Source organism: Aythya ferina (genome assembly GCF_964211825.1).
Source record: "Aythya ferina genome assembly, chromosome: 23".
NCBI lineage: Eukaryota > Metazoa > Chordata > Aves > Anseriformes > Anatidae > Aythya > Aythya ferina.
In genome coordinates this window covers 5,380,752-5,403,758 of record NC_140321.1, presented here as the reverse complement: position 1 = coordinate 5,403,758, position 23,007 = coordinate 5,380,752, and the positions used below count along the sequence as shown (strand labels likewise).

The 23,007-nt window shown below is 42.5% G+C and overlaps 2 protein-coding genes across 5 annotated transcripts; both read right to left on the bottom strand.

Moving 5' to 3' along the window:
- Positions 1 to 1,609: 1,609 nt before the first annotated feature.
- On the bottom strand, positions 1,610 to 12,158 carry KRT23 (keratin 23). 3 transcript variants are annotated; one of them, XM_084496382.1, is made up of 8 exons: positions 11,589 to 12,156; positions 7,867 to 7,949; positions 6,688 to 6,844; positions 4,940 to 5,101; positions 4,724 to 4,849; positions 3,778 to 3,998; positions 2,803 to 2,834; positions 1,610 to 2,145 (listed from the first exon to the last, which is right to left on the bottom strand). In XM_084496382.1, exons 1-8 carry the CDS (start codon positions 12,003 to 12,005, stop codon positions 2,042 to 2,044), a joined length of 1,302 nt encoding a protein of 433 aa, XP_084352508.1. In that variant the 5' UTR covers positions 12,006 to 12,156; the 3' UTR covers positions 1,610 to 2,041. The 3 variants fall into 3 exon arrangements, with proteins under 3 accessions (XP_084352508.1, XP_084352509.1, XP_084352510.1); XM_084496383.1 differs by lacking the exon at positions 2,803 to 2,834 and having other exon boundaries at positions 3,738 to 3,998; positions 11,589 to 12,158; XM_084496384.1 differs by lacking the exon at positions 2,803 to 2,834 and having other exon boundaries at positions 1,610 to 2,163; positions 3,768 to 3,998; positions 11,589 to 12,158.
- Positions 12,159 to 17,639: 5,481 nt separating this feature from the next.
- Positions 17,640 to 22,690, bottom strand: LOC311422881 (keratin, type I cytoskeletal 19-like). Of its 2 annotated transcripts, XM_084496380.1 has the most exons (8): positions 21,812 to 22,690; positions 20,901 to 20,983; positions 19,997 to 20,153; positions 19,707 to 19,868; positions 19,449 to 19,574; positions 19,102 to 19,322; positions 18,562 to 18,587; positions 17,640 to 18,016 (listed from the first exon to the last, which is right to left on the bottom strand). In XM_084496380.1, the coding sequence occupies exons 1-8, from the start codon at positions 22,376 to 22,378 to the stop codon at positions 17,976 to 17,978; spliced, it is 1,383 nt and encodes a 460-aa protein (XP_084352506.1). In that variant the 5' UTR covers positions 22,379 to 22,690; the 3' UTR covers positions 17,640 to 17,975. The 2 variants fall into 2 exon arrangements, with proteins under 2 accessions (XP_084352506.1, XP_084352507.1); XM_084496381.1 differs by lacking the exon at positions 18,562 to 18,587 and having other exon boundaries at positions 19,079 to 19,322.
- Between the last annotated feature and the right edge of the window lie 317 nt (positions 22,691 to 23,007).

Here is a 23,007-nt window from a genome sequence, read left to right as displayed (position 1 = left end):
ATCTTCAGAGCAGTGGGGTGGAAGGGGAATTGTGCCTTACACCTCTGCCAGTGCTGTTTGCACCACAGCTGAGCATAGCACAGGCGTGCAGGGAGTGCATCTCTCGCTTCTGCATGGGAGGATGCTCGGGCAGAGCGAAGCCAACGCACTGCACGAGAATGTGAAATAAAAACAGGCTTGTTCTGTAAAAGCCTGCAATTACTGAGTTTTCTTTCTTCATTCCTTGTAGTTTAGCACAATCAAAACCTAGTGCAGGACAGATCCTTTGCTTTGATTTAGAAGTAAGGAACCACTTACAAGTTTTTATAATTATTTATATCACAGCAATGCCGATAGGCTCTGTACATTTGATAACTAAATGTATCTCTAAATAGCACAGAAAATCGTACAAGACCTAGGCACATTTTGTCCAGATGCTACAAACACCAGGTCTGGCTTGTTGGATCTGGTAAGCCATAAGGAAGGACATTGTTAATTAGCCAAGAGTTACCAGTCCTGTATTACAAGTTTTACCCAATTTAAAGAAACCATTAGGTAATCCATTCAATGCTTTCGGGATCTCTTTGTGCAACAAGGGTGGAGAGTGGGGGAAGGAGGGACAAGGGGGGGATCATGAACTGGTCTTAACATGCCAGTAAGAGTGCTTTGTGTTGCAGAGATGGACTTTGTTTATTTTAAATCTGCATTTTCTTTGAAATTTTCACTTTCTTTTGTGAACCTTGTTTCAAAGCAAAGCTGGTAGCAAGAATTCTTTATGAAGGTCCCTTATGAGTAGGTATGAAAGAGTACAATGGCAATTTCACTCTTGAATATAAGACTGCCCAGAACATACTGTTTTATATGCAGACTTTGGAATGCAAATCTGTATACAGACACTCTTGGTGCTCCATTTTGGCTCTCTTAGTTCTGCTCTCCAGCCTCCATTGTCTAAACAGTCCTAATAATACTGTGGTTTTTTTTCTTCTTTAGTTTTCAGTGTTGTGTATCTCTGGAAATCTTCATACGGCTGTTAGGGTCTCCTGTTGTAGTGGTGACTGGGCTGACGTGAGAAAGGGGAAGAGTGGGTTTGGCTGAAGAACTTGGGCCTGTCCCCTTCCAGCACTGGCAGCATGGTATGCACTGCATCTACCAGTCTGTCCTGACTGCAGAACCCGTCAACAAAACCGAGGAGCATTAATATGAAAGCAAATTGCTGAAATGGTGTTTTGAATTAAATAGGTCACTGGGAATGTATGAGAGTGGCTGGAAAAGTACTTACAGTCTGAAAGAAAACGTGTCAAGATAGTTGAACAAAATTTCTCTAGAGCTGAAGAATAAATGATTGTTTCCAGGATGAATATTTTAGTAAAGTGCACTTTACAACAGTACTGCTGATAACCCTGTTTTAAATGGTGCAAACCAAAAGTTTTATGTAAGGAAGTCTGATAGCTTTGCTTATATAAATACCACCTGTAGCTTGCGTCATGGCTTTTGTTCTTATTTGTGTCCTTCCACTTTCGTACTCGCTGAAACAATGAGGCTTTTGCGGCCCCTTGGACCTGCGTCAATAGCACTGCCAGGGGCTGGTGCATACTTAAGAAAAAGTAAAATCAGAAATACCAACGACCAATACAAGTAATGGAAAAGGATTTATTGGCAGCAGTGAGGTATATGATAAGAGACATAAGACCGGGAGAAAAGTTTAGAGATTATTCACGTTAAATTATAGTTAATTTGCAGAGCAATAACTGAACCACAGATGGAGATTCATGCCCCGGTGAGATGTGCATAATACATATATTACCAACTCAGACAGTCATTTCCATTGAGTAGTTTGTCTTCAGCGTTGTGATGACTACAAGCTCTTTAGCATATCAGTTCTACCTAGCTCTGTGTGGCGCTTTTCAGCGTTAGGCTGCAGATCAGTTTAGGAGTGAGCTCACTACAGCATCCCCTTTTCACACACACCGAGACCAACGCAGAGCACGAGCTGTGCAGGGGAGTTCCCAGAGGCTGCTTGTTAGCCTGCCGGGGGAGCCAGGAGCTGGCAGGACTTCTTGCTTCATGCTTGCTGGTGGATCTCGTTGACGGTGGAGGATACCACCTGCCCGTTCACACTGTCGTGGACAATTGCTTTGATCTTTCGATTGGTCAGCCCGGCATATTCTGAAAGAAAATGAAAGGCTAATTATACAAGAAGCAATGCTGAGAAGAGATGATGCAGGGAAAACTTCATTTACAGTAATTTACCAGCTGCTTCTTCAACTGATTTATCTTTACATGTTTCCCTTTAAGTCAATACTTACTGCTCTTTGTGAAATGTTAACAAAGTCACCCTGGGCCTTGTCCAGGTCAGGGCAAATGAATAATAAAGCTGCATCCCAGCCAATGCAAATCTAACTTCAGAGCAAATTAACCTGCATGTCTGTAGGTCATGCTCATACCAGAATATGAGTTTCCAGACATGCAGATTTTGTTTGCTCTCAAGCCCTAAGACTGTTTTAGTCACCAAATGGAGTCTCTTTGCCTCCTCATATACCATGAAAGCTTTAGGCTTGAGTCTGAGCTCTGGACAGAGTGCTTCACTGGCAGAGGTCAGTGTGAAGAGCAGCCCGTGAGCAGGCAGACGCAGCAGAATGTGCTCTGAAGTGCAGTCCTTCGCAGGTGAATCACTGAAATTATTCTCAAATGTGGCCTACATGAGAATTAATTGCAATGCAAACCTTTCATAGCTCCTTAAGATGAAAATTATTCTGAGTAAAATTTGATTGGAAATGACAATAATTAAAAGCTACTATAGAGAACAAAATAAGGGACTTTTACCTTTAGCTTTCGATTCAGATTTTTTTGTTTTCCTGTAAAGAAAATGAAACAGAGACAAAGTAATGAATATACTCATCTCAAGAATTTATTCATCCCCTTCAACTCACTGATTCTAAGGAGGCCTCATACCAATATGAAAAGAGAAGAAAACAAAAAAATTAAGAAGGGACTTTTTATAGTATACAAACTTTTCATTAGTCGTAGGTGCAGATGCCCTCAGCTGAAGCTGTCCCCTTGTCCCCATTCAGTATCACTTCTGTTAAGGACGGGCACATCGCTCCTCGTATGCCCTGAGCTGCTCAGGTCCCTGCCTGGTTCCTGATGCCCAGCCCTGGACTTGGTGCCCCACTGCCCTGCCTCAGGTTATTAACAGAGGCACTCAGTTATTGCTGACCTTCCTTTTTCTATTTCGTGTAAATAAGCCGTGCTCTGTGTATCAGGTGGGAGAACAAAGAGTAGAGAGGGCCAGAGATTTCTGAATGCAGAGATTCAGAAAAAAAAGAAAAAAAAAGATGGGGAAACCCAGCAGCCCCTCAGCACAGGGGCACGTTGTGTGGGTTTGTGTGCTGGTACTTGCAACTGCGGGTGGCTGAGCAGAACTCAGCTGCACTTCATTTTGCACTTCACTCTGGGCTTCATTTTGATCTAGAACTTGGCTTGAAGATTGGAAATGACTATGAGTTTTACTGAAATTGACATTTTTTTCCTCAGCAGAGATAGACGTGCTGTGGGAATGTAGAAATTATTTTTAAAAATATATCGTTATATTAATTTAGGTAATCTAGACTACACAGATTCAAGTTTCTCCTTATATTAAATGGCTCAAGCTTTGTATTATGATCCATCAAATTAAAATACCAGCCCTTCACATAGCATGGAACTCACAAGCTTTGATTAAACGTAAACAAACAAATAAATAAGCTGAAAACAAGAACTCTCTTCTCATCTATTCCAGTCAGGGCAGCTTTGCCTTACCCGTCTACATTCCCTTCCAGCAGCAGGCGGTAAGTGGAAATTTCCTTCTCCAGGCGTGTTTTAATCCCAAGAAGAACTTTATATTGGTTATTTTGCTGCTTGATATCATGACGAAGCTGGCTTAGCTCTTCCTCACATTTGGAGATGATCTGCTGCATGTTTTGAAGTGCAACAGCATAGTAATTCCGGGTGTCAGCCAAGGTGTCTTCCAGCATGTGTTTCTGACAGCAGATAACAATTCTATGATTATTATTTATGTAGCAGGTATAATGCAGAAATACCAGCAAATTTGGTCTCTGGCCAGATGATTACAAAACTTAGGTTGTGGTCATTTAAGCACTTAGCCACTTGCATGACTATTCACGTGAAAACAGCAGAATCATGAAGCTGTGTTGTGTGTGCATAATGAAAGGCAAAAACTGAGTAATTTGTCCCTGCCATAATGCTTATTCTCAAAAGCTGTTGCTCCTGTAACTGCTGACTTTTTTGTCAGTTCCTGCTTTTGCTGTACAGGATTGCTTCAAAACCTCAAAGATGTGGATATGTGAGGTTTCACCTCTACAAAAGCTGAAGAAATAGCTTTAAGGTTCCCCATCAGTATTTGTCACAGTTCAGATATTTCACGTGTTATAACAGGGGTTGTAAATATGAAATTTATATTATCTGTCTTCTTTTTAGATCATGGAGTCAGCTCTCCTGTATTTTCTTTTTCTTCTCCCCATATATTGTTGTAAAGTGAGACAATTTTTACATCCTGGCAGTGGTTGTTGAATCTATGTTAAATATTCTGGCAAAATCAAGTATGGCCCAAATTCCAATTTCACGTATACTTTAATAACTACACGAAAATTACACTAGGCATAATTTAAGCAAAGAATTGGTCCAAGGCAGGTCCTATGAATTTATGATGTAACAGTGGCCAGCCAGAGATGTCTACAGTAGATACCTTACTCATCTGTGCCTGCAGCTCGATGTCCAGGGACTGTAAAGTACGGGTTAGATCCTTGATCTCATTCTCACTGCTCTGTATCTGTTCTGGATTAGGGGCTGCTGCCAGAGACACAGCTGAGCTCTGCGGAGCAAAACAAGAGAAAAGTTTACTGATTTTGGCAGTCAGGTACAGCACCAGGGATCTTTGAAACGAACAGGAAAGAGCTGTTACCAGTTCTTTGTACCAACTGTCGAGGCTTTGACGATTCTTTTCAATTATGGCTTCATAATCTTGTCTTATTTCTGCTAGAATCTTGGCTAGGTCTTCAGGAGGTGGTGCATTTACTTTTACATTGACTTTGAAGTCCTGTGATGAGCGATTTGCTTCCATATCCTGTTGATATCAGCAGATGAAACAAGCTCAAGCTCTGAAACTTGTTCATGAAAAGGGAAACAGTTTTTGTCCCTGGCTTGTTTTCCTCAGTTCCATCCTCTCAAAATACCCACAATATTTTTTTCATTATAATAGTTTGTTATACAGATTAGTTAACACTATTTTGAAAATGTACACATGGATCATACTGCGACATGACTTAAACCAGTGTTTAAGTCTGATACCTGCTTCCATGGCAGATCTGTGCTAGAGAGCTCAGTAGAATCATTGCAGAAGATCTTTTCAAATTATATTTCTGGAAGATATATATTTAATAAAGCACTGAGATTTTTAGTTTATTTATCTGTTATGAGCCTAGAACTTTTCATGAAAATCTAACAGTAATTTCATCTTTCTTACCCCGTATGTTAATATTTATGGAACTATAACGAAGTTTACAGGAGAGTAATATAAAAGTTCTATGTAATTGTTAAAGGAATAATTGGATTAAAACATATAATTACTGTGTAAACAACATAATTACAGGACAAGTCGAGCAGGTACGGTAACATTCCTTTTGGTGTAGCACAACCTTATGTGCTAGGTACCATTTTCAAAAGCGTCCAGGCAAAGCAGCATTTTGGGCATGACATCACGGCCTCTGCAATGTAGATCAGCTGGACATGCTGATGTCTCTGTTGGTTGCCTTGATTCCCAAAGCTGTTTTATGACAGCTGTTTGGTTCGTATCCTGGGCCGTAAGGGGACCAGCCAAAGAAAGTTTCACCTGCTGCTGTGTAACCCTTGTGTTTCTGTTCTGCTTTATCCACAGGTAGTGAGTAGGGTGTTTGGTTCTGTATTAGATATTAACTGAAAACAACACCAGATCAAGCAAAGTGAAAGCAGCATGCTGTCCCACAGTAGTATTACATAAAATGGAATAACAGAGACTACTCTGGTGTAGCTCTGAATTAAGACAGCAGCATGTTTTTTGACAGGGATTGAGTGTTATCTAATTAATTATGCTTAGAGTTTTACAAGAATAAGTAGTCTCACGTGGCTTCGCTAACCATTCTTTTCAGTTTTGATCCTTTGTGAATTCAAGATCTGTTTAGTTCGGGTCAGCCTGCTCTAGGGGACCCTGCCTGAGCCGGAGGGTTGGACAAGGTGACCCTGAGAGGTCCCTTCCATCTCAGGCACTCCGTGCCTGTGAAATGATATATCCCGAGGTGAGGGGAAAGGCTGCGGTCTGAAAAACTCCACAGCAACCAGAAATGCTTCCTGTTTATCCAAATCTCTATGTACATAGATCTAGGTATTTCTGAGAACATTTCTGTCAAATACGTAACTTATTATTAGCTGTGTGCGACAAATGAGGAGCTGACCAGAAAAGAGCCTGGGAGAAAATACAGCAATCTGTTATCCCTCCTGAAATCCTGATTTAGTTGGTAAAGTAGCACACAAACTTCGTGCCTCATCCGACTCTCATTGGCTCTGTCAGAAACATGGTTGGGTTCTGAATCATCAATCCCATTTATAGATTGTGGATCTTACTCAAAGTTAATTACACAGTAGCAAAGATTTGTGTGATAGTGTAACTTTTTCTACCTCCTCATGGTCTTTCCTCCTGAGGATGTGCTCTTCTCGCAAGCCTTCGATTTCCATTTCCAGATCTGTTGTAATAATAGTCAGGCCGTCGAGCTCCTTACGCAGGTTCTCAACATCACACTGCACTCCCTGCCTGCGAGTCTTCTCGGCTTCGTACCTTTATGGGGAAGGAGCAGAGAAAGCCTGCTTAGTGAGAACAAACTGCCTCGTGTATAAGCAGTACCACAGAGAAATAGACTTGCTTAAGTCCTCTGTGTAGGGAACAAAAACCCAAGGAAACAGATTCTGTTTGTAAAATACATTCTTTGATAAATTCTTGAATAGTCTTAAAAAGTGGATGTGTTCCATTATTATTATTGTATTTTTTTTTCCTTGTCACAGCTCCTCTGTGGTATGAACTAGTTATTTTTCTTTTATTTTTCCTTTTTAACATTCACCTAGTTATGAAAGCTTTGGGAATGGAGTGCTCCGAGTCTGCAGATTTACTACAATACCATCAAAAGCTGTGAGATTTTCAATAACTGTTCACATCTATTAAAAATAAGACGAGATCTTCATGATTCCTAAGAAGCCTGATTTACAGAAATGTAAATTCCTTTCCTGGGCAAAGATCTACCAGGAAGATCTCAGTCCAGGCATTTGGGCTTTTTAGATGGTCTGAAAACTCTTTCAGCAATGTCCTGAACAATCAAAGTGTGCACTGGTAACCGGGGAAGCGCTGGCCCATTTACTGTGGCAAAACTACTGAGAACCCAAAGCAGAAGATGCTGAGGGACAGGTATTTCTTGTGGAGCTGGATGGAAGAAGTGATAACTGCAGGAAGTAGATTTGGGCTGGATTAAGGAAGCGTAGGGTGCAGAGAAGGGTTAATTTGTACTCCCAGATGATGGTTTTAAATGCCTTTTGTCACAAGTATCAAGTGTCTGCTGTAAAACCTGCTCTTCAGGACCTGAACTAAGTATCATAAACAGGGTGACTCAAGGTTGTTCAGCAATCATTTCTGTGTTTTACATCCTTTTTTTTATCCTTTTTTTAAAAAATGTGTTCCACATTGGTTTTATTTATTCAGTATCACCAGAAAGCTAAAGTAAAATCGGCATCAGACTGCATTTTCAAGAAAAAGAAATATGTTGCTTAATTCTCTTTCATACTTAATCAGGAAACCAAAAAAGAGCTTACTTGAGCCTGAAGTCTTCAGATGCCATGTTAGCATTATCAATTTGTAAAAGGATGCTGGCGTTGGTGATCTTGCCATCCTCAATCTGCAAAACAGAGAATCCAACAGACTTGGTGTTGCCATACACATGGTGACAATGAATAACCTGTGCTGTTTAAGATTCCCTGCTGCTTGTATGAAAGAAAAATGGAAGTCCTGTTTTAAGGAGTATAGATAAAGAAACTTAATTTCCTGAGTCACTTAGATGTTTCTGCTATTTTTGTCCATAATCTTACTCTTTTTTTTTTTTTTAATTATTATTTTTGATTTTTTTATTTTACTTTGTCTTTCCTGGCTATGAAGTAGTAGGAATCATACTATGTGTGGGCAGGCAAAGGATACGGATAACAGTACACAAATCTCATGGCATATTACAGAATAATTTCACTGTCTTCCTCAACATTAAGTTCTGTCTGAGTACAGTTAAAATGCTGGCATTAATCATATGCTCAAAAATAAGCATGTGCATAAACACCTTGCTGAATCATAAACACCAGTGCTGAGATGCAGAGGTGTAATGATGATGATAGAAGCAACTCATGAGCAGGACAGGACCCCTCTTGTGCTTAAGTCTGGAGTTGTACGGATTGTCATTCTGAGACCAGCACCGGCCAGCTGTCATGATCCAGTCAATTATTCACCTGCCACTATACTGAAACCTCCAGCAGCATACAGTGATTGTCATTCTGATTTTGGTTTGGAATGTTGAAATGTGCTCCAAAAGGTGAAGGAGAAAGTGCACCACATCCTTCGTTTAGTGTACTCGGTGTGCTGAAAAGACTTATAAGTCCCTGTTAAAGTGAGGCAGCTTTTGAGCTGTAAATCTGAATATGAAAATCTCAGTACTCTGTTCAGAATCTTTGGAAGTACTCTAGAACCTCATGCATAATTAGAAGGAACTACTGATTGTGGGACATCACGTCCTCTCCTACCAAAAAGGAAAAAGATGCATGGTTGCAGCTGCCTCCACTTGATGCTTACATACTGAAACAAGGTGAATTATGGCCACAGAGATATCTCTACCTATTTAGAGAGCTCTCAGCACTTTTTATCAAAACTTCCCACACCTAAATGAATCACAAAGACACCAGGAAACGACAAAATTGTCTTGAAGTGTCAAAAGTTTACCTCTCTTAAAAAAAAAAAAAAAAAAGAATGTGCCTGTGAAAGGTTTTAACTAATCTCTAAGACAGAACAAACTGTACGTTCTTAGTGATTAGCAGCACACCTCAGATACTGCCCTGGGACATGGTGGAGGCCAGCTAAAGAACTATAACAAGACTCTAAAAGTGTTGCTGCCTGAAATTTGTTGTCAGAGAAGAGGCAGTTCTTGAACCGATCCTTAGATAATAGTAAATTCTACTATGGAAGGTAATAACTGAGAGGCCGTAAGAAAGCACCATTTGCGTTCTTTGATTTTGTGCCATTTCATAACAATGCAACACAGCTACACATAGAAATATATATAGATGCTTTGTAACTCTCTGTGCAGTCTGAAAGAATAAAGAATCCAACAGAGGAGTTACAGTCATCACTGTTTTGCCAACTGTTGTATGACTGCTGCTGTGTCACTTAGCAGCGCGTTCCAGATGTGGATATTTATCTGTTTATAATTACACTGATTTCTTCACTACATGCATCGTGGATACAGATGTATCACTAACACCAGTCAACAAATTTACAAATGTCTTATTTAAGAACTCACACATTATTATATACAAAATGCACTCAAATTCCTTTTCAAAACAGTTTTTTTTTTTTTTTTTCAGGAAGGCTTCCTGCGCTGGCTTGTTCCTCAGTACGCCGTATGTCTTTTGGTCCACAGCATGGATCCTGCCTCCCTGAATCCTCTGTAAATCAGTTTGGAGTTTTAGCAGGGCCAGATGCTTGAATATGACCATAGGCTGTACTGGCATCTATGTGAAAATGGAGCCAGGAATGCCTGAAGAACTGAGGCTATTTTACTTTTGGGCTAAAATGGAGTGGGGCTGGAGCAAAGCAACTTGCTGCCCTGTCATGTTCATCGTGAATTCACCCAGGGAAGAGAGTGCTTCCAAATGTAGGACCCAGGTGATTACACACGTCGAAGTTTAGATAGCCACGACATCACACACTTTCTGGGTTATTGGATAAAGGTTCCTAAATTTTGTCTAAAATTCACTTTGGGTGCTAAATTAGTCTCGCCTTTTTAATTTGTGGGCAATTAATTTAATTATGGTTAATAATTAGATACTATATTCTCACTCATTTTACTGGCAGTCATGGTGCTAATTGCAATAATTTATAGAGAAAGTGAAAATCTTGTGTTAATCATGGAATTGTCCCCTGTAAATAATCCTTTATTAGCCCTTCCTCTCCAGTACAAACACCACATTAAACTGGCTGCGATGGCCATTAGTCTAACGGTGCCTGCAGCCAGCACGTAGCTATTTCAGTCGGTGTTAGAAAAAAAGTATTTTAAGTATAACCTATTCAAAAGGGAGGGGGGCTTTCCTACAATCTGCATTGTGCTTTTAGTCGTGTCGTCTTTCTAAATCTTTCTGACTTGTTAATTCCATATCAACGCGAACACATTATGTTCTTGATGAACAAGTATTCATCTCTGGATCAGTTAAAAAAAAAAAAGTGCTTAAGTGATAGGTTTGGAGACTGATGACCTTTCTTTATCCTTAAAATAGAACTAGGTGATGACAATTCTGGCTCTCCTTGCACATTGCCTGTGGTCAGACTGCCTCATCTTCTGCCTGGAGGCAACGCATTTAGCAGTGAGCAGGGAGTTTGATTAAGTCCCTGACCTCTGTCAGCAAATGTGTGGGACAACACCATTTCCAAGCCCTTTAGAAAAAAAATTCTCAGGGTTTTGAGAATGCCAAGTCATCATATTAAAAGAAGTAGGGGGAAAACAAGAGCATCGCATTTGGAATAGCTCTGCTTTTTGCCCCATATGGCTATGTAAAGTTAATTACAGTGATTAGTCACAGAGATGGTTACAGAGCTAAGTATGTTCATTATGAATACAGATTAATATTATGCTTAAATTTGAAGACACGTGAGTTTGGGAGATTGAAAGAGTTACTGTTGAACGTTAATATTAACTACTGGCGGGAACCAGAAATTCTGCTTTTAATTATAGTGAAAACATCCACAAGGAATTTGTCACTGCTATTTCCTTAATTACAATGAAGTATTTTTCCATCTGATTACATAAACTCCTAGGACCCAAAACTCCTGTAGTTTCATCGTCTGCTGCCACAAGAATCAAAGAAACGAAAGGCAACAGAGTGTCTAAAGGCAGCGTGCATGAAAGAAGGAAGTCTCTTCAGTTTGCCTGCTTTTTAATTTGCTTGAATACATGTGCAGTCAAAAAGATCAAATTCTGCCAGACATAGTTGTTCAAACCACAGTTTCATGTACAGGAATGAACACTTGGCAGCACACAAGTCTCTTTATACTATCAGTCTTTGCAGAATCCCCTTTGTCTCCTTCCAGACTTTCCTATACCCCTTTCTGCTCCCTGTGGAGGCAAAGAATGTTTATGCCCAGCTCCTGCTACCACTTTCATTTCTATTTCTAGCATTTAAAATGTTTTACTTAATTTTCTTTAAAGGAAAGCCATCAGCATAACTGAGCACCCAGATTCCTTAAAGGAGCACAGAATGACATAGTTCGTATAGCTCTGACTTACCTGTCTTTGCATGTCAGTGACGTTTTGCTCGTATTGGTTGAAGTCATGCCTCTCTCCATGAGACTTTGTCTTGTGCCACTCTAGGATGCAGCTTTCCAGCTGAGCGTTGGCTGCTTCTAAGGAGCGGACCTTGTCCAGATAGGCAGCCAAACGGTCATTCAGGTTTTGCATGGTCTGTTTCTCATTCCCACCCAGGAAGATGCTTTCCCTGTGGTGCTCGCCGAAGCATCCCCAAGATGCCTCTCCTCCGGCAGCCAGACAGAGGGGTCTGGCAGAGGAGAAAGAGGTGTGTATGCTGCTGGCACCACCATCTGCACCTGAAGGTCTGTAAGAAGTTCCTTGCTGGGCCAAACCACACCCTGAACTACCCCTGAGGGACCCAGAAAAAAATTGAAAAGGGCCTTGGCTGGTACTCATGTTTAGCTCAGTTATGGATCTAACCCAATGTTTGACTGACTAGCACTGAGCAGCTTCTTAGCCTTCCCTAAGCAGCTTTATGCCTTTTCCTGTGGGAGTTCCCTTCGATGAATGACTACAGCAACAAGATTGTGTCATCATGAAACGTGCTTCCTCTTGGTCAATTCTGAAGCATTTATGAGCATGCACACACTGTTGTTATTATTTGGAATCACAGCCACATACCGGATTGTTTTCCTTTTGCTTGTTTTCTTTTTTTTTTTTTTTTCTTTTTTTTTTTTTTTTCTTTTCTTCTCTTTTCATATTATAATTGTGAGGTGTGGCTAAAAGCAGTAGGTGTGGAACTGGATCAGCTCTGCTTCAAACTTTTTTTCTAACCCTTTAGTAAATACATTATATTTTCCCGTTTTGAAGGGAAGAATATCACCCATTACAGAACACATGGAGAGCTAGGGCAGGGACAGGTCTCCCAGAACCTTTTTTTTTTTTTCTGTCATAATTCTCAGGCTTTAGAACTATAGCAGTCTGTGCGTCCTGAAACGCAGCATGTCCTATCAAGCTGTCATTAGCGTAGCAAACAGCTTCAGCCTGTGTGAGACATGAGACTTTAATGAAGTTAACCAAGCTCTATCATTTAGCTAAACTCCAGTCCAAAGTGAGTCAGGCTCAGCTATTCCTTTCAGCTGCCTATGTCCCATAGAAATACACGAGAATTAGATACTGAGCAGTCTTTTCTACTGATTCTTCTTCATGATTCAAGGTGCAGTCATATTTCAGTTTCAATAGTCTTGTTGTAGTAGATAGTAGTGCAGGAATTTATTGCTGTTACTAATATGAGTGCTATTAGGATATTTGTATTTTTAGCTATAGAAAATATTTAAAATATGAGTTCGTAACAATACTCCCCAAACTGAAGTGGTTATTTAAAGCTACCAATGCTATAAATTGACCTGGCAATGAAGCGAAAACAGGCTTTCTCAAAAGTGTCAGGTACCTTCTGAAGCTGTATAAATCAAAACCAGAACGGGCAGGTCTGGCTTCTGCAATGATTTTCCCATTCCTCCTGCTTGTTAGGAGGCAATAAATCGCGAAGAGTGCCCGTGGCAGGAGCTGGGGTTCTCGACTTGCCTCTGTCTTTTGCAGATGTTGCAGAGCACGGCTGAGGGATGAGACAGAGGAAGAACCGGGGCGCAGTGTGGGGCTGCCTGGGCTGGCAGGAGCCGTACGGCTGTTTTTCTCCACAGCAGCGAAGGCTCAGCTCTTTCATGGGATCTTATTACCTACCTGTTACCCGTCCCAAATGGCAGGGTTGGAGGGATTGTGCAGAACAGAATTACGCTCTCCTGGGAGAAGTCTTTTTTGCAGCGTTAGTTTCAGTTGGCGTTTTTCAGAAATAAAGAATTGCTGCACTGCATCCTGGCCTGAGGAGGCAGGAAAAGATGCCTCCTAGTCCCGGGTGACTGAGTTGGGCAGGATTTGAGCTCCTCCTTGTGGTTCTGTTTCAGCTTCACTCAGCAGCTCCTGATTTTCATTTTACCAGTTACATTTCCATTGAGTACAGATTCCTTCTTATTCCTCATACACTTCATTGTATAGAAATGCTTACATTTTCAGTCGTTTTGGTAAATTAATCATTGAAGGTACTATTTTTCAATAAATACAAGGCATATCTACGACAAACTGTTCTGGTAACAGCTGCACTTTGGTACATGCAGATCGTTATCGGCACTATCGCTTGATAGTAAGAAGAGCTTGCAGCATCAGACAGAAATGAAGACCTAACTTTAAAACCCACAAAACTGTAATAGAGGCACGGGTATCCTGCTGCTCAATTCATCTCCCCAGAGATTAATTTCAGATTGAATTTTCTAGTCTGGCAGTTCAGCAAGCTCAATACTACATTACAAACAATCATGTGTGCTTATATAATCACAGAATCACAGCACGGTTTGGGTGGGAAGGGACCTCAAAGCCCACCCAGTTCCGCCCTGCCATGGGCACGACCTCTGCCCCCATCCCAGGCTGCCCCCAGCCCCATCCAGCCTGGCCTTGGGCACTGCCAGGAACGGGGCACCCCCAGCTCCTCGGGGCAGCCTGGGCCAGTGCTCACCACCCTCTGAAGGAAGAATTTCCTCCTTGTGTCTAAGCTGAGCCTGCCCTCTTTTAATTTAAGGCATCTCCCCTTGTCCTGTCACTACACTCCCTGGCAGAGTCCCTCTCCAGCTTTCCTGGGGCCCCTTTAGGTACTGGAAGGTCACCGTAAGGTCTCCCCAGCGCCTGCTCTTCTCCAAGCTGAACATAATATTACACAAAATAAAATGATTGCTTTGTTTCACATGAAATTACTCAGAGAAATTCAAAACCTAGCTGTTGGTGAGGTGACTGTGCGTGAGACAGAATAGCCTTTGTCTTACTTCCTGACAGTTTCACAACTATCATGCCACCGTGCAAAACAAATTGTATTTTTTTCCTGGGAAGTAATACAAAACCAGCCTGCCTCAGCACCAGTGCTGTTGAATATCTTTATCAACGACATACAGGGATCAAGCACACCCTCAGCGGGTTTGCAGGTGACACCAGGCTGAGGAGTGCACTGTGTCCAGCAGCAGGAAGGGATGGCATCCAGGGGGACATGGACAGGCTGGAGAAGTGGGGCCATGAGAACCTGATGAGGTGCAACAAGGCCAAGTGCAAGGTGCTACACCTGGGCTAGGGCAGTCCCAGATAACGTTTATAAACTGAAAGGGGAGATTTAGAGTAGAGATTAGGAGGAATTCTTCACTGTAAGGGTGGTGAGGCACTGGCACAGGCCGCCCAGAGAAGCTGTGGGTGCCCCATCCCTGGAGGTGCTCGAGGCCAGGCTGGATGAGGCCCTGAGCAACCTGGTGTGGTGGGAGGTGTCCCTGCCCTGGCAGGGGGTTGGAACCAGATGATCTTTGAGGTCCCTTCCAACCCAAGCCGTCCTATAACTCTGTGATTCTGTGAAAACAACAGTAATTTGTCACACAAATGTCTCCTCTGAAACTCAGCTGTTTCGAATTGGAAAAGACAGCCCGGTTTTCATCAACCACACACGTGTGGGATCCAGGGAAAGGACCAAAATACTTAATTCAAAACCAGACGCAGCTCTCCACTCGATTTTTTACAGGGCTTGTTTTTTAGCTATTTAATCTAAAGCATACAGAATGAAAGCAGTGATCGGAGTGAGAAAATAAATCAGTCAGCAGGTGGCACCACGAGATGATGTTTTCTCTTTGCTTCATCCAGCCTGCTCCCTGCAAGCTGGGGAGGTGCTGGGCAGGTCCAAGCTGGTGGAAGGGAGAATGAACACACAGCCCCCGCTTGCTTTAGCTGGGAATCCTGCTTCTCTCACTGAATAGCACCTCGAAAACAAGCCGAACTGAGTTTATAGGCTGCAGTTTAAGCATCAGCAGAATATTTTAACCCATACATTGTAGAGAGAAATACCTCGTGACAAAGCCCCAGCTGATGTCAGTCAGCGTAGTGCCATTTACACCAGCTGGAGATGGGACCGTGGAACATTTGCTTTGCTGAGGTCCTGCCAGCCAAACCCCCCGCTTGTCGGGCACGGGCTGTTACTGCCAGGGCAGGGTGTTAGTGCTCTCATGCTGCTTTGCTGTTTTCCTGGCAGCTGCTTTTAAAGCACAGGGGGCCCTGCACTTTGTGGGGAGCCTGAGTTTGTTGGTGAGTGTTTGGTGTGCTCTGAACATACATAGAAACATAAAATCATGGGATATCCTGAGTTGGAAGGGACACATAAGGATCATCGAGTCCAACTCCTGGAATATATATATATATATATATATTTATATATATATATAGTATGTGCTTTTTTTCCTCGGGTTACTTTCAAGACCTCATTAAGTCACTTTAAAGGAATGTCTTTCCAGCTACCTTAGCTGCATGTGGGAAGCAAAGACATCAGAGACAACTTACAAGATAGTGAAAGGCAGTAATCAGGCAAAGGGAGGAATTATCTGCTAGGGAAGCAGACTTATCTGAAAAAGCTGCATTTTTCAGATACTTACAAATACTTATGTGCTGAGTGGCTGAGTGATAACTGAAAGAGAAGACCCAAAGTGATAGTGAGCGCTATGGGTAATCAATCATTTCACACAGGTACGAGGAGAAACAGTTACCAGAAGGTGCACGCTTTTATTGTTAGGGTTTTGTTGTTTGTTTGTTTGTTTGTTTGTTTTATATTAAATTATGTAAAGATTTGTTGCATCTCACCTGAGGATTGGAAGTACAAATTCTAAACAGTGGTACCGGTATCCTCCGTATCAGCAGCAATTAATTCAAATAAATCTTCCAGCAGAGTTACACTGCTGCTGGTGAAAATGGAGAGCCGTGACAGATCAGTGTTGTTTTTTTACTGAAATGCAAAATCTGTGGGTCCCTGGGGCACACTTGGGCTGTAGGAACTTGACCCATATGAGAGACAATAACAAAAGTGACACTTGCTGACTTTACTGAGCTTAACTTGAACACATTTTCAGGGACTTGCTATTGATGGTGACAGCACAAAATAAGGCACTGACAGCTCCTCGGTGGCAGTGGTATGTGAGGCTCCCTGGCTCCAAAAGTTTCTGTGGCAGGCTCCTGTCCGCATCTGGGCTCCCCTGGGAGTGCTGCTTGTGCTTAGCTGCAGGGTTCAGAGCCCAAGGGAAGAGCAACAGCACAAACCCACCACCAAAAAGAGATGGGAAGGAACAAAAAAGGAAGACACCTCCTTCTTGCTCCTTCCTTTGAGGGAGCAAGAAATGAGAAGCTGAGATAGTCATAGAGGTTGTGTATTGCAACAGCTACAGTATTGCCTTTAAAAGTATATATTTGGGGAATGTTTCCTTCCATTTTACTCCCTCTGTTGTGTCAGAAAGGTGGATGTATGCTCCTTACAAAGGAGTGGTGTATCTGCCTGGATAAGATCTGGGTTTAATGGCACAGAAAATCATCCTCCTACTTGCGATGGAGAAGCATCCTCATACCTGCTCTGACAATCACCGTGCACCCCTGTTGTTTTCTGGGGCTAGGAGGGAGGGCACCGTTCCTAAAGCTTTGTGAATGGAAAAAGTGATGCCTGGCTTCCAAAGCTGTTTTCACAAACTTGGTGACAGTGCATGCCTAGAGACTGCCTGGTTTTGCACAGAAAAGGATGTGCTCTCATGGTTAAAAATTAAGCCTGGGCCGCTGCAGTTCTGAGTCACGGCAAAGAGCTTGGCCGGTTCCTGTCACCTGCACCTCGCCTTGTCCTCCCTGAAGGGCTGAGGCCGTTTGCCTTCCCACTGAAGGAAGTGCAGGAACATACAATACAGGATTTTTTTTTCAGAGGTTGTGCAAGTTGAATTCACAACAAAGACCTTCAGGACCTGAAGCATTGTATTTCTTCACAGTAGCTTCAGATTCCTGGGAGAATCTTCCAGCACTTTCTCCCTGTCCATTCATCATCACCTTTCCTACAATTATTGAAGTTTTTGTTGCTGTTATCCATTGAGTTACCTGAACCTCAGCACATCTTGTTCTGGGTCACAGGAGCACTGAGGTAGGGAGGGGATGTGGTTGTGTGAACGGCAGTGCCACGCTGACCACACAAAAACGACATTAGACTGAATGTGTTTGCACAAGCAGAAGAGAAACTTTATTGTGTAGGTTTTTTTCATGAGGGTACTCTATAGCTACTGACAGGAAACAAGGACATCATCTCTGACCTGGAGAGCCAAATGATGTGAAAAGGGAGAGGAAATCTAAGGAAAGACATCAAGCTGTTGCACGTTTTTTGGATTACATTCTTGTCATTTAGCAAAAGTAAAAGCGGGTTTCTCGTAGCATTAGCCAGAGGTTGGACTGCACTGGTCTTGTCACTGGTGCGGTACAGCTGGTGTCAGAACGAGAGAACTCCACATTTCTCTATTAGAAAGCTCTCCGGGTCGCACCAGGTTTTCCATCATCTTACGCAGTCACGCGAGCTCTTCCGCCGCTCACAAATGATGCTGTGGTAGGAGAAAAAAAGATAATTAAGCTTGGGGCTAAAAAAAGCACTGCTAAGACAGTGAAGAGCCATGCGATGCTTTTTGTTTGTTTGTTTCCTGACAAGATTTTTTTTCACGTATGGAAGAGGGAACTACATGAGTGAACTATAAGATGTCTACATCTTCTCTCCCTGCTGGTCCGCACCCATTAAATCTTCCACATTATGAAAGAAGGGAGGGAAAGATATAAATGAAGAGTGCACCTCACAAGTCAGGTTTGGATCTATTTTGCATGTTGTATGAACCAGCAGAGGAACTTGGGAATCCCTAAGAGATTTCCGTATTTTAGAAATAAAGGAGGAGTTCATGGAATCGTTTGGCAAGCTATTGGTTTCAAAAAGGCACATAAAATAAGAGAAAGTATTATGGTTTCCTCTCTAAATGGTAAAGAATGTTGCAGAGAGGATGTGATCAGTAGTCATAAGAAGAAATCCCGAGGAAAAAAGGCTTATTTAATTCTATTTTGTCACCATTTCAGCCCCTCTTTAAATCAAAAATTTTCTTACCATCCTTGGGGTTCACTCCTGTCATCCTGCGGAGAAGAAGAAAAGTTTGATTAAAGACCCTCACTGAATGTGTCGACTGAAAGCATCGGTTCATTTAGGAGCATTGCATGAGAACAGCCACGATTTCACGCTGCTTCTTCACTGGGTTATTGCTGGTGCTGTGGGTGAGGTGCTCTCTGCTTTGACGGGCAGAGCAAGCTGAGAACAAACTTTCATGGGCTGAAGGCTGTTATTGCAGCACAGCAAGAGGATTATGTGAGACATGCACATGGTGCCTAGGGCCTTCTGTACTTCACTGCAGCCAATACGGTTGCGTTTATGTTTTCAAACCATCAGCACAATGGATCTGGAGATTTAGTTTCAGTAATAGCTCCCAGGATTTTGCCAGGCATCTGTTTTGCCAGCACTCGAAAGACTGCATGTGCAATCAGTGTGATTTAGTAATCTGGAGTCAGCTTAACAACCACAAATTACTGCTTTACAATGTGTCGTGTTATTAAGCTTATCTAATCATCACAGGATTTGTAAATGGTAACGTACTGGGAGTCCTGGGTCTCCAGCAGCTGGCGGTATGTGGCGATTTCCTGCTCCAGGCGGCTCTTGATGTCCATGAGCATCTTGTACTCCTGGTTCTGACGCTCCATGTCACAGCGGATTTCACTCAGCTGCTCCTCAACGCTGGTGATGAGGTTCTGGATCTGTGACAGCTGTGCGCAGTACCGGCCTTCCGTGTCCCGCAGGTTGGCTTCCAGTCCAGCTTTCTAAAGCAGGAAGACATGAGAACAGGCTGTCATACAGACGTGTCCCACAGAGGGGGAATCTAAGCGGAGGCAAGACAGGGAGGGAGGAAGGGGAGAGTTTGAACAATGCTCGGGACAGCTCCGTACCATGCTCATCTGTGACTGGAGCTCGATCTCCAGGCTCTGGAGTGTGCGTCTCAGCTCTGTGATCTCCGTCTTGCTGGTCTGTATCTGCTCTGTGTGAGTGGCTACTTCGCGGTTCAGCTCATCAGTCTGAAAGAAAGAAACAGATCACATACGTTGAGCTTTTAAAAATTGTTTTCAGAAAGGAGAGACGCATCCCACCTGCTGGGGCAGTAGCAGTGGGGCAGTGCATCGGTTCACAGTTCGTTGGCATTTCCATACCTGAGTGAGGAACCAGGCCTCGGCATCCTTACGGTTCTTCTCAGCCAGGGCTTCGTACTGCTCCCTCATCTCTGTGAGGATTCTGGTCAGGTCGATGCCAGGAGCAGCGTCCATTTCTACGTTGACTGTGCCACTGAGCTGGTTGGAGTACTCTTTCATTTCCTGCATGGACAGAAGGCAGAGGACACAAAAAAATGATGTTCTATACTCTCACAGACTTTTTTCCAGCAGCAATCCATGCAGTGGTATGTGGTACTTCCAAAGGGATTCCTCTCCACTTGAGGACTCACCTCCTCGTGGTTCTTCTTGAGGTAGGCCAGCTCCTCCTTCAGTGATTCAATCTGCATCTCCAGGTCAGCTCTGGACAGGGTCAGCTCATCCAGGACTCTGCGCAGGCCGTTGATGTCAGACTCTACGCTCTGGCGAAGGAACAGCTCGTTCTCATACCTGCAGTTTTAAAAAGAAACAAACATTGGAATGAGTGGAGCCATAAAACTAGATCATTTTATGTTGAATGTGGGAGGAATGGGAGCAACATTTAAAGGAAGCGTAAAGGGAGTAAAGATCTTTTTTCCTGCTTCCAACTATGACATATGAAAGTACTTGCATTGGATACCAGAGAAGAAAATATAAACCTGCAGATACGTCACTGGAAGATAAACCAGTTGCACAACTGTCTTTATCATCTTCTCAGCAGTGTCTGATGTGCTGCTGAGTCCATGAACAGGATAAGCACAAAGTCCCTCTTGTCTTTTTCTACATTTCACTAAAGATTTTCACAAAACTATTGCAAATGAACACCAATCTCTTCACACCACTGTCCTCCTTTTAAGTGAAAAGCCCAAGCTATGCCTGTCTTCTTTTCCCTTGTGATTTAGGCTAATAAAATAGTTAAGAGCATCACTAAAAACTAAGACATGAGCTATAATTTATTGCATAAACAGCACAGTAATCTGGATGCTGTGTTCTGTCAGGTTTATTTTCCTGATTTATCCTTCATCATACCAAATTTTTGCCAGGAATTTTTTCATCAGAAGTTATCAAGGAAAAACATCTACCCATAATTTGGAAGTATGTCCTCCAGTGACTGAAGAACTTTATTTTCTACGTAAGAAGTAATACTAAACTTCAGAAAACTGTTTTGAGAGAGAGAGAAAAGGAGAGAGAAGAGAAATGTGCTTCAGCTAAACTTACTTCAGCCTGAAGTCATCTGCAGCCAGCCGGGCATTGTCAATCTCCAAAATGACTCTGGAATTGTCAATAGTAGCTGCAAGGATCTGGCAATTGGAAATACAGAAAACAATTCCTGTGAGTAATGGTGGAATGGCATGGTCCTGAGTACACAGCAAATGGTTATCCAGGCTGTAAACCATCAAAGAAGGCAGAAGAAAGACCTCTGTTGAGACTTCACTGGTGAAACTTGCTTTCTGGATTGTAATAACCATTTTGCTGTTACGTTGCTCTTCAGCGTGCCCTTCCTAAAGCTTTTATAGACAAACACCAAAAATGCTAAACTCTGTTCCATTTTCCAGATGCAAACCAGAGAGCTGAGCTACCATTCTGGAGCCCAAGAAAGGGTAAGTACATCAATGTAAGAGTAGATAAAATTTTCCTTTGCTGGACAGTTCATAGTTCCTGCATGGAGCCTTTACATCCCTCCTTCTTTACCAGTTCTTAAGTCCTAGATGGATCACTGCAAAGCTCGTCAGCATGTACTTAACATAATTAGAAAATACATTCACAATACCTGATCTTGCCTTTAGTCAGGCGAGTTAGTTTTTCAGACTTTGAGGCCTACCTATCACATTCTTTACTCTTACTATTCTGTTAATATATTCATCATCTTATACACACTTTGCCAAGTTTTGTTATTTTTCTGTGCAATCGTTTTAATTTCAAAAAACTCATTTTTGGGATAAAACTTTTGCATTTTAAATGAAGAAAAGTTACTCTTCTCTGCTGGAATGCTCAGAAACACAGTGTATTTGGGTTTGGGCAATTCAACATTGATTTTGCAATTGTTTTAATTGATTTCAAAGAAGTAGACTATGCAGTTCCACAATTCCAATGCATTCTTATAAATCCTGTAGTTATGAATGTCATACCTTGTCTCGGAGATCTTCAATTATCTTGTAGTAGTTACTGTAGTCACGAGCTGGGCTGGTGGGGGCTTCCTTCTGGTACCAGTCTCGGATTTTGACTTCTAATTCTGCATTTGCAGCTTCCAGTGCTCGCACCTTCTGCAGGTATGTGGCCAGCCGGTCGTTCAGGTTCTGCATAGTTATCTTTTCATTTCCAGAAAGAAGGCCATCACCACCACCAAAGGCACCACCATCAAAACCTCCACCAAAGCCAGCTCCTCCACCAAAGCCAGAGCCTCCACCAAAGCCAGCTCCTCCACCAAAACCAGAGCCTCCACCAAAGCAAGCTCCTCCACCAAAGCCAGAGCCTCCACCAAAGCCAGCTCCTCCACCAAAGCCACCGAAGCCTCCTCCAAAACCAGCGCACGAGCCACCACCATATCCACCTCCTACAGAGGAGGTGTACTTAGCTGAAGACATGTAGACACCCCTGCCACCAGCTCCTCCGTGGATGCTGGGAGCACGGCAGGAGCCTCCTGTGCGGACTGAGGAAAGGCGAGAGCTGCCAGCGATGCTGCAAGAGTTCTGCATGGTGCAAGTAGATGTGGCTGCAGCACAGAAGGAGCTAGTCTGAGCTACTCGGCTTCGTGCAGAGCAGGAAAGCGTGCTCCTTCACTGCCCTGGTGCTTCTTTTATAGCCACAAGATAGGGCGTTAGGAGACAAACCCAACCTGCACCCTCCCTCCAGAGATTCTCCTCCCTAGAGGTGAGGCCAATTATGATGACATTCCTCACACACAGAGCTGGCTGTACATCTCAGGGGCTCGGGCTTGGTTTTTTCTTTTAATTAAACTAAAGGGATGATTCAGATTGTGTTTTTTCTTCAGGCTATAGTTCTGAAACCTGGAGTTTACTTCTTTGACAATTGAGAATGGAAAAACAAAGCAAGTTCAGCCGCACCCACTTACCCATTTACAGCAATCACCATGATTATTTTTATAAAAAAATAACTTAAAATTGAAGTTTGAGTAAAATTCTACTTTCATTGAAAAATGTGCAATCATCAGTTCATCTCATCATTATTTCTTCTTTTCTATCCATATTTTTCCCCAGTCAAAATTGAATTTTAGATGTTCTTATTCCTGTTCTTTGCTCAGAATTAGTATTTAGATTTTGGATTTATTTATTTATTTTTAATTAGAAAAAGCATATAATCATAG